Raw genomic sequence first — 12,052 nt, forward strand, 5'->3', positions numbered from 1 at the left:
TAATCAATTTAATGATAAATTAAAAATACTAGAAGAAGGGTCAAATACTGAGAATAAATTTGTTATCATTTTCAATTTAATGAATTTGTAGATTGTGTTTTATTAATTAAATTTGATTTAGGTATAGAAGGAATAAATGAATAATAATTTATTACATTAAAAATTACAAAAGCAATTGAAAAATAATAAATAAGCTTAATCAACCAATAGGTGCTATTTGAGGAATTAAAAAATATCAATAAATTGTTAATTTTAGTTTGACAAACTAATGTTATATATTTAACTAATTTTTTCATTAGAAGTAAGTGCTAATTTACTATAAAATGGGTTTAAGAGACAGTACTTGCTTTCAGTCATCTAATGAAGAATTTATATTATTAGAAATTCATTTTAATTTAATGATAAATTAAAAATACTAGAAGAAGGGTCAAATACTGAGAATAAATTTGTTATCATTTTCAATTTAATGAATTTGTAGATTGTGTTTTATTAATTAAATTTGATTTAGGTATAGAAGGAATAAATGAATAATAATTTATTACATTAAAAATTACAAAAGCAATTGAAAAATAATAAATAAGCTTAATCAACCAATAGGTGCTATTTGAGGAATTAAAAAATATCAATAAATTGTTAATTTTAGTTTGACAAACTAATGTTATATATTTAACTAATTTTTTCATTAGAAGTAAGTGCTAATTTACTATAAAATGGTTTAAGAGACCAGTACTTGCTTTCAGTCATCTAATGAAGAATTTATATTATTAGAAATTCATTTAATAAAGTAATTTACTGGAATTCTTTCAATTACAATTGGTATAAAACTATGATTAGCTCCACAAATTTCTGAACATTGTCCGTAAAATAAACCTGGTCGGTTAATTAAAAAATTTTTTTGATTTAGTCGACCAGGAGTTCCATCTACCTTTACTCCTAGTGCTGGGATAGTTCAAGAATGAATTACATCAGCGGCAGTTACTAAAATTCGAACTTGAGAATTTATTGGTAAAACTACTCGATTATCTACATCTAATAAACGAAAGCTATCAATTGATAATTCGTTAGTAGGAATTATATATGAATCAAATTCAATATTTGCAAAATCTGAATATTCATAACTTCAATATCATTGATGACCAATTGCCTTTAAAGTAATTGAAGGTTCATTAATTTCATCAAGTAAATATAAAAGTCGAAGAGAAGGGAAAGCAATAAATAATAAAATAATTGCAGGTAAAATTGTTCAAATAATTTCAATAGTTTGTCCGAGTAATAAATATCGATTTACATATTTGTTAAAAAATAATATAAACATTAAGTATCCTACAAGTACAGTAATTATTACTAAAATTAAAAGTGCGTGATCATGGAAAAAGATTAATTGTTCTATTAAAGGAGAAGAACTATCTTGTAAACCTAAATTTGCTCATGTTGACATTTATTATTCTAATAAAAGTAAAATACTTTATACACTCAAACCTCGTTTTATGCGATTAATTCGTTTCGCAAAAAAGCGCATAATTCAAATTCGCACAAAACGATACACTAGCTCCATACAAAATCCACTAATTGGGTTTTAGATAAAATGGCGCACATTTTCAAATTATTCCCTTAAAAGTCAAACAAAATCGCATATAAAAAATTAAAAAAATTTAATTCTTTACAAAAATTATAAAAAATAAAGGAAACAAACAACAAAATAACACCAATTCCAAATAATTAAGAAAATATACAACATTTCATAAAAATAAACTTAATATTTTTTCATGTACAAAGGATTTGAACAATACTTTATATATCCGAACCGGAATTGGTAAAAAATCAGTAGTTGTACTTAGTTGATCAATTTTTTTTGGATGTATGTGGACCAAAATCTTCCTTAAAATCATTTTTGCAAAGAAAAATTTTAGAATTTTGAAACCGCACTAATTCAAATTAGCATAAAATAAATTCGCATAAAACGAGGTTTGAGTGTATATGGAGCTTAAATCCATTGCACTAATCTGCCATATTAGAAATTAGTTAATAAAGGTAATTCAGAATAACTATGTTCAGCTGGTGGAGTATTTTGTAATCATTCAATTGATGAATTTAATTGAACAGGGAATAAAACTTGACGTTGAGATACAAGACTTTCTCAAATAATAAAGAAGAAGAATAAAATTCCTAATAAAGAAATTGTTGACCCAATTGTAGAAATTACATTTCAAGTTGTGTAAGCATCTGGGTAGTCTGAATATCGTCGTGGTATTCCTGCTAATCCTAAGAAATGTTGAGGGAAGAATGTTAAATTTACCCCAATAAATATAATAGCAAATTGACTTTTTAATATCTTAGTATTTAAAGTTAATCCTGTAAATAAAGGATATCAATGAACAAACCCTGCTATAATAGCAAATACAGCTCCTATTGATAAAACATAATGGAAGTGAGCTACTACATAGTATGTATCATGTAAAATAATATCAACTGAAGAGTTAGCTAAAACAACTCCAGTTAAACCTCCTACAGTGAATAAAAATACAAATCCTAAAGCTCATAAAGTAGCAGGAGAATAGTTTAATTGAGTTCCATAAAGAGTTGCTAATCAACTAAAAATTTTAATTCCAGTTGGTACAGCAATAATTATAGTAGCTGAAGTAAAGTTAGCTCGTGTATCAACGTTTATTCCTACTGTAAATATATGATGAGCTCAAACAATAAATCCTAATAATCCAATAGCTAATATAGCATAAATCATTCCTAATGAACCGAATGTTTCCTTTTTACCTGATTCTTGACTAATAATATGAGAAATTATTCCAAATCCAGGTAAAATTAAAATATAAACTTCAGGGTGTCCAAAGAATCAAAATAAATGTTGGTATAAAATTGGATCTCCTCCTCCTGCAGGATCAAAGAATGATGTATTAAGATTTCGATCTGTTAAAAGTATTGTAATAGCTCCTGCTAATACTGGTAATGATAATAAAAGTAATAAAGCTGTAATTACTACTGATCAAACAAATAAAGGTATTCGATCAAAAGTAATTCCTGTTGATCGTATATTAATAACTGTAGTAATAAAATTTACAGCTCCTAAAATTGAAGAAATTCCTGTTAAATGAAGAGAGAAAATAGCTAAATCAACAGAAGCTCCTCCATGAGCAATATTAGAAGATAGAGGAGGGTAAACTGTTCATCCTGTTCCAGCTCCGTTTTCTACTATACTACTAACTAATAATAAAGTTAATGCAGGAGGTAAAAGTCAAAAATTTATATTATTTATTCGTGGGAATGCTATATCTGGAGCTCCTAGTATTAATGGAACTAATCAATTTCCAAATCCTCCAATTATAATTGGTATTACTATAAAAAAAATTATAATAAAAGCATGAGCTGTAACAATTACATTATAAATTTGATCATCTCCAATTAAAGCTCCAGGATGTCCTAATTCAGCTCGAATTAGAATTCTTAAAGAAGTTCCAATTATTCCGGATCAAGCTCCAAAAATAAAATATAAAGTTCCAATATCTTTATGATTAGTTGAAAATAACCATTGTTGCGATTAAATGGCTGAAGTTTAGGCAATAGACTGTAAATCTATTTATGAGAATTATTTCTCTTTAATCATTGGCTTTATAGTCAATAATGACATTAGACTGCAATTCTAAAGGAGTAAATAATTTACTAAGGCTTAAAAGATTATTCTTATATTTATAGCTTTGAAGGCTATTAGTTTATTTAACTTAAAGCCTTTAAAATAAAAAATATAAAGAAGAAATTAGGAATAATCCAAAAATTGAAATAAATGAAAAAGTTATAAAAATTTTCATATAACTAGATTTGAATATAGAATAATTTAATCAATTATTTTCATAATAATTTAATATAAAAGCTCTATATGATAATCGTATATAAAAATATAAAGTAATTAATGTTATTAATACTATAAATGTTAATAAAAATAATTGATTATTCATAGTTAAAGATTGAATAACAATTCATTTAGGGAAAAATCCTAAAAATGGAGGTAATCCTCCTAATGATAATAAATTAAAAAATAAGAAAAATTTTATAACCTTTGAATGAAAAAATAATGAAAATAATTGGTTAATATGAGAAGTTTTAAATATATTGAATATAAAGATTATAGCAAATGAAAGAAATGATTAAAATAAAAAATATGTTATTCATAATAAATTTCTATTGTATATTGCTACTAATATTCATCCTAAATGATTAATAGAAGAATAAGCTATTAATTTACGTAAAGAAGTTTGATTCAATCCACCTAAAGCACCGATTAATCTTGAAAGAATAATACTTGTAATAATTAATGGCTTAAAAATAATATAAGAAATTAATATTAAATGTGCAATTTTTTGTCAAGTCATTAAAATTAATGCATTTGTCCATGAAAGTCCTTCTATTACATTAGGGAATCAAAAATGGAATGGAGCAGAACCTCTTTTTAAAAGAAGAGAAGAAAAGATTATTATTTCTATAAAATAATTTGAATTTGTTTTACTTGAATTTAGTAAAAACAGAATCACTGCGAATAGAAATACTGAAGATGCTAATGCTTGAGTTAAGAAATACTTTAATGAGGCTTCTGTTGATATTAATTTATCATCTCTTATTAGGGGGATAAAAGCTAATAAATTAATTTCTAACCCTATTCAAGCACCTAACCATGAATTAGCAGAAATAGAAATTAATGTTCCTATTATTAAAATTCCGAAAAATATAATTTTTGATGAATTATTAAAAATTAAAAAGAAAAGGATTAGAACCTTTATAAATGGGGTATGAGCCCAGTAGCTTAATTAGCTTATCTTTTTATAATTATATTTTGGTGTATGATGCACAAAAGTTTTTGATGCTTTTAGAAATAGTTTAATTCTATTAAATATAATGAATGTAATATTATTACATGATTTACCCTATCAAGGTAATCCTTTTTATCAGGCAATTCATTAAAAGTAGGTTTCTCATGTTTTTTTTTTCTTTATACTAAAATTTTTGAAAAAGAAATATTTTTTTTATTATTATAATTTATTTAATACAAAAATATATAATAATTAATAAATTATTTATATAATTAATATAAATAACTATCCCATACTTAATAAATTATTTTTTTTAATAAATCAATTTCAACATAATAATTAGATAAATACTTATTAATAAAGATTTAATTAGTGATATTCTTAATTGAATTTAAATTTTTTTTGATCTAAATTAATAGATATCTATTAATTAATTAAATATTTATATATTAAGAGATATCTATTAATCTATATTGGTATATAGACTAAAATTCAGATTTTGCACGCTTCAATATAAAATTTGAGAGGTATAAATGTAGAAAATGTTTTATATTATAATATTTAAAAAAAAAAAAAAATAGATCCTTTTTAATTTATGGTTTTTTTTAATATATTCATATATATTTATGTTAAAAATTTATTTACTAATTTAATTTATATATATTGAAAGTAAGTTATAAATATTTTATTTAATAAATTTATTATACATATATGAAAGTTATTAGGGGATAACTAAATTTTTATTGTGTGAGTATTTACCAATTTATAATTATTTTAATGAATTAAAAAATATTTATTAGTAAATAAATAATTACTAATTTTTATTATTAACAACTTTAATTAATTTATTTATTTAATAAAATAAAGAATAAATATTAATAGGGGTAATATTTTATTAATTTATTAAATAAGTATTTATATATGAGTAATTACCAATTTTTGATTATTAAAATTAATAATTAATTATGATTATATAAAGAAAATTTTATTATTAGAAATTATTTATTTAAATTAAATTATAATTTTAATTTACTAATTTAATTTATTAAAAATTCAGTTAAATTAAAATTTTTAATTAGTTGTATAAAGTTTTATTTTGGCTTGTAAATTTATTATTAGTTTAATTTATATGTAAATTTTTATATGAATATTTATTTATTTTAATAATAAATATTTTTTTTTATCCGCAGTAATTAATATTATTAATTAAGGAAACTTAGAAATAGTAATACTAAAGAGTATTGGCTAAATTTGTACCAGCAGCCGCGGTTATATGAATAATGCAAATAGATTTTTTTTAGTTGAAGTTAAATTGTTTATTTATAAAATAAAAATAAATTTATTAGGTGAAATTTTAAATTTATAAAATTTTTTATTAGAATAATTGAAGCTTAAAAATTTTAGTAATAAACTAGGATTAGATACCCTATTATTTAAAATGTAAATTAAAAAACTAAGGTAGTAGTAGTTATGTTCTTTAAACTTAAAAAATTTGGCGGTATTTTAGTCTATTCAGAGGAACCTGTTCTGTAATCGATAATCCACGATGGACCTTACTTAAGTTTGTAATCAGTTTATATACCGTCGTTATTAGAATATTTTATAAGAATGTTAATTTTCAAAATTTTTTAAAAGAAAATATATCAGATCAAGGTGTAGCTAATATTTAAGTAGAAATGGGTTACAATAAATTTATTTAAACGGATATAAATTTGAAATATTTATTGAAGGTGGATTTGATAGTAAAATTATAAAGATTAATAATTTGATTTTAGCTCTAAAATATGCACACATCGCCCGTCACTCTTACTACTGAGGTAAGATAAGTCGTAACATAGTAGATGTACTGGAAAGTGTACCTAGAATGCAATTTAAAGCTTATTTAGTAAAGTATTTCATATACATTGAAAAGATTTTTGTGCAAATCAATATAAATTGATTAGATTTTATTTATTAATAATTTTTTTTATATTTTAAATTATTAAAAATAATTATAAATTGAATTGTTTTAGTATTTAATAAAGAAAAAATAATATTAATTATAGTGTAATAGTATTGTGAAAGAAAATTGAAATAATTTGAAAAATTTTTATTTTAAAAGAAAATTTAATTTATTGTACCTTGTGCATCAGGGTTTATCAAATAAAAATTATTTAAAATAATTTTCTCGATTTTAAAAGAGTTAATATATTATGAAAGTTAATGTGGCAAAATTATTTTTAATAATATATTAGAAATGAAATGTTATTCGTTTTTAAAGGTATCTAGTTCTTTAAGAAATAAATTTAATTTAGAAATTTTATATTATTTAATTAAATAAATTAATTAAATAAATATTTAATTTTAATATTTTATGGGATAAGCTGTAAAATAAATTTTTAAAAATAAATAAATATATTAATAAATATAAGCTTAGAAATAGCTATTATTAATAAAAGTGTTATAATTTATTTTATAATAATTATTATTTATTAAAATTTTAAATTTTTATTAAAGTATTCATTTTGATAATTAAAATTAAAAAATTATGATAAAATTAGTATATTAAAATGTATAAATAAATATAAATGAAAAGTTTTTATAAAGAACTCGGCAAAAATAATGTTCGCCTGTTTAACAAAAACATGTCTTTTTGATTTTTTTTTAAAGTCTGACCTGCCCACTGAAATATTTTAAATGGCCGCAGTATACTAACTGTGCAAAGGTAGCATAATCATTAGTCTTTTAATTGAAGGCTGGTATGAATGGTTGGACGAGATATTGACTCTTTCATGAAAATTTATAATAGAATTTTATTTTTTAGTCAAAAAGCTAAAATTTATTTAAAAGACGAGAAGACCCTATAAATAGAAAAAAAGATTGCGACCGATGTTGCGATCGATGTTGGATTAAGATATAATTTTAGGTGTAGCCAATTAAATTTTAAGTCTGTTCGACTTTTAAATTCTTACATGATCTGAGTTCAAACCGGCGTAAGCCAGGTTGGTTTTTATCTTTAAAAAATGAAAATATTTCAGTACGAAATATTTGATAAATTATTATTTTTATATTGAATATAATTAATATAATTACTATTTTGGCAGATTAGTGCAATAAATTTAGAATTTATTTATGTAATTTTTATTACACTTATCCTTTATTGTCTAATTATATTTCTTATTATTTTTCATCAATTTTTTCATTATTTTTGTCTTTATTGGTTTGAATATGTATACCTATATTTGTTAAGCTTTTTTCGTTTAATTTAGGTTTGTTATTTTTTCTTTGTTGTACAAGTTTAGTTGTTTATACAGTAATAATTGCAGGTTGATCTTCAAATTCAAATTATGCTTTATTAGGAGGTTTACGAGCTGTTGCTCAAACTATTTCTTATGAAGTTAGATTAGCTTTAGTATTATTAAGTTTTATTTTTTTAATTGGGGGTTATAATATGTTAATATTTTATAAGTATCAAATATTTATTTGATTTTTATTTATTATATTTCCTATAGCTTTAGTATGATTTAGAATTTCTTTAGCTGAAACTAATCGAACTCCTTTTGATTTTGCTGAAGGAGAATCAGAATTAGTTTCTGGATTTAATGTAGAATATAGAAGAGGAGGATTTGCTTTAATTTTTTTAGCAGAATATGCAAGTATTTTGTTTATAAGAATATTATTTTGTGTAATATTTTTGGGAAGTGATGTTTTTCATGTTTTTTTTTTATGTTAAATTAACATTTGTTTCTTTTATATTTATTTGAGTTCGTGAACATTACCTCGATTTTGATATGATAAATTAATATATTTAGCTTGAAAGAGTTTTTTACCTTTTTCATTAAATTTTTTATTATTTTTTGTAGGGTTTAAGATTTTTTTATTTTATTTAATTTAATGAATTAATTTTAGTAAAGTTAATAGAAAATTTGATTTCTATCTTATGTTTTCAAAACATATGCTTATTTCAAGCTCATTAACTAATTTAATAAATTATCTCATCATTTAATAATTAAAGGATTAAATATGAAATATGCAAAGTAAAAATTTGTCCTATTAAAACATAAGGTTCTTCAACTGGTCGAGCTCCAATTCATGTTAATAAGATTACTGTTACTACTATTACTCAGAATAAAATTTGATTAATAGGGTAAAATTGAATTCCTCGGAATTTTCTTAAATGATAAAATGGTAAAATAGCTAAAATTGCAATAAAAAGAACTAGAGCAATTACTCCTCCTAATTTATTAGAAATTGAACGTAAAATAGCATAAGCAAATAAGAAATATCATTCTGGTTGAATATGAACTGGTGTTACTAATGGATTAGCAGGAATAAAATTATCAGGATCTCCTAAAAGGTAAGGATTAATTAATACTAATAGAAGTAAAATTATTGTTATAACGATAAATCCTACAATATCCTTGAAAGTGAAGTATGGGTGGAATGGAATTTTATCAATATTAGAGTTTAATCCTATAGGGTTATTTGATCCAGTTTCATGTAAAAATAAAATGTGAATTAATGTTGCAGCTAATACAATGAATGATAAATTGAAATGGAATGTAAAAAATCGAGTTAATGTAGCGTTATCTACAGCAAATCCTCCTCATACTCATTGAACTAAATCAATACTTAGGTAAGGGATGGCTGATAATAAATTAGTAATAACTGTAGCTCCTCAAAAAGATATTTGACCTCATGGTAAAACATATCCTATAAATGCTGTTCCTATAACTAAAAATAAGATAATTACTCCTACTAGTCAAGTTGGAGTAAATAAGTATGATCCGTAATAAATTCCTCGTCCTACATGTAAATAAATACAAATAAAGAAAAATGATGCACCATTAGCATGTATAGTTCGTAGTAATCATCCATAATTTAAATCTCGACAAATATGATTAACTCTATTAAAAGCTAAATTAATATCTGCAGTATAATGTGTTGCTAAAAATAAACCAGTTAAAATTTGAATTATTAAACATTTGATTCGTAAAGGTTTGTTCATTAGTTAAATATTGGTCGAAGAGGACCCTTAAATAATTTAGTAATTTTAACTACAGCAATTAATGTAATTAATAAGTAATTTATTAATAAAATTGTTAATAAATTAGTTGGATAATTATATAATTTATTAAGAGATAAAGAATTTTCTATTAAGTAAGAATTTATATCATAAATAGATTTAACTTCTAAATTTTGGTATTGTAGTAAAATATTTTTGTCTATAAAAAATAATGTAATTATTATTACAGAAAATATTCTTAATGAAATAAATAATAATTTAATTGAAAATGAAAATATTTCGTTTGATGCTAAAGAAGTTACATAAATAAATAAAACTAATATACCTCCTAAGAATACTAAAAATAAAATATATGAAAATCAAAATCTTTTAGTTATAAGACCTGATGTTAAAGTTACTAATGTAGTTTGGATTAATAGAGTTAATCCTATTGCTAATGGATGTTTTATATTTATAAAAATAAAATTAAAAATAATTAAAAGTGTTAATAAAATTCATTGTATAATATCAAGAGGTAGTTTAATTAAAATATTAATTTTGGGGATTAATGATAAAGAAATTTCTTTTCTCTTGAAGTTTTAAAAGAAATAACCTTATTTTTGATTTACAAGACCAATGTTTTTGTTAAACTATTAAAACTAATGATAGCAATTTTAAATTGAAGCTTACCAAGTATTTTATTTATTATAGGAGTATTTACTTTTGTTTCTAATCGAAAGCATTTATTACCTATATTGTTAAGATTAGAATATATTGTTTTAAGATTATTTCTTTTATTATTTATTTATTTAAATATATTAAATTATGAAAATTTTTTTAGAATAATATTTTTAACTTTTAGTGTATGTGAAGGAGCATTAGGTCTTCAATTTTAGTATCAATAATTCGTACTCATGGAAATGATTATTTTCAAAGATTTAATATTTTACAATGTTAAAAATTATTATTAGAATTTTGTTTTTATTTCCGTTGTGTTTAATATATAATACTTATTGAATGGTACAAAGTTTATTATTTTTATTAAGTTTTGTTTTTATTTTAATAAATATGTATAGAAATTATTTTATATCAATTTCTTATTTATTTGGATGTGATATAATTTCTTATGGATTAATTTTATTAAGATTATGAATTGTGTCTTTAATATTAATGGCTAGTGAATCTATTTATAAGTATAGAAATTATACTAATTTATTTTTATTAAATATTGTTTTATTAATAATTTTATTAGTATTAACTTTTAGTAGAATAAGATTATTTATGTTTTATTTATTTTTTGAAAGTAGATTAATTCCTACTTTGTTTTTAATTTTAGGGTGAGGTTATCAACCTGAACGTTTACAAGCGGGGGTATATTTATTATTTTATACTTTATTAGTTTCTTTACCAATATTAGTTGGTATTTTTTATTTATATAAGGCTACTGGGACTTTAAACTTTTATTTATTAAATAATTATATATTTAATTATGAAATTCTTTATTTTTCTTTAGTTATGGCTTTTTTAGTAAAAATACCTATATTTTTAGTTCATTTATGATTACCTAAGGCTCATGTATGGTTCAATAATTTTAGCTGGAATTATATTAAAGTTAGGGGGTTATGGATTATTACGAGTATTTCCTTTTTTACAATTACTAGGATTAAAATTTAATTTTATTTGAATTAGATTAGTAGGAGGAGTATTAGTTAGATTAATTTGTTTACGTCAAACAGATTTAAAGGCTTTAATTGCTTATTCTTCAGTTGCTCATATAGGAATTGTATTAGCTGGATTAATAACTTTAACTTATATAGGAATTTGCTCATATAATATTTGCTCATGGTTTATGTTCTTCAGGATTATTTTGTTTGGCTAATATTTCTTATGAACGAACAGGAAGACGAAGATTATTAATTAATAAGGGGATATTAAATTTTATACCTTCTATAGCATTATGATGATTTTTATTAAGATCTGCTAATATAGCTGCTCCACCTACTCTAAATTTATTAGGAGAAATTTCTTTAATTAATAGAATTGTTAGTTGATCATGAGTTTCTATATTTATATTATCATTATTGTCTTTTTTTAGAGCTGCTTATACTTTATATTTATATGCTTATAGTCAACACGGTAAAATTTTTTCTGGAATTTATTCTTTTAGAGGAGGTTCTGTTCGAGAATTTTTACTTTTATTTTTACATTGGTTTCCTTTAAATTTGTTAATTTTAAAGGGTGATATATGTATGTT

At 22.0% G+C, this 12,052-nt stretch overlaps 1 protein-coding gene and 3 pseudogenes across 1 annotated transcript; all 4 read right to left on the reverse strand.

Annotated features, from left to right (window-relative positions):
• Positions 1 to 1,983: 1,983 nt before the first annotated feature.
• On the reverse strand, positions 1,984 to 3,247 carry LOC119601166 (annotated as a pseudogene).
• A 148-nt stretch (positions 3,248 to 3,395) lies between these two features.
• Positions 3,396 to 6,650, reverse strand: LOC119601148 (annotated as a pseudogene).
• Positions 6,651 to 8,890: 2,240 nt separating this feature from the next.
• LOC119601149 lies at positions 8,891 to 9,801 on the reverse strand (annotated as a pseudogene).
• LOC119601150 (NADH-ubiquinone oxidoreductase chain 6-like) lies at positions 9,792 to 11,642 on the reverse strand. The gene is given in 2 exon segments (XM_037951912.1): positions 9,792 to 10,388; positions 11,526 to 11,642. Coding segments are annotated over 2 exon segments (705 nt in total). The 3' UTR covers positions 9,792 to 9,800.
• Between the last annotated feature and the right edge of the window lie 410 nt (positions 11,643 to 12,052).

Source organism: Lucilia sericata, unplaced genomic scaffold (genome assembly GCF_015586225.1).
Source record: "Lucilia sericata isolate MDLA Ls3-8-SP2 unplaced genomic scaffold, ASM1558622v1 Contig000145F_arrow, whole genome shotgun sequence".
Classification (NCBI taxonomy): domain Eukaryota; kingdom Metazoa; phylum Arthropoda; class Insecta; order Diptera; family Calliphoridae; genus Lucilia; species Lucilia sericata.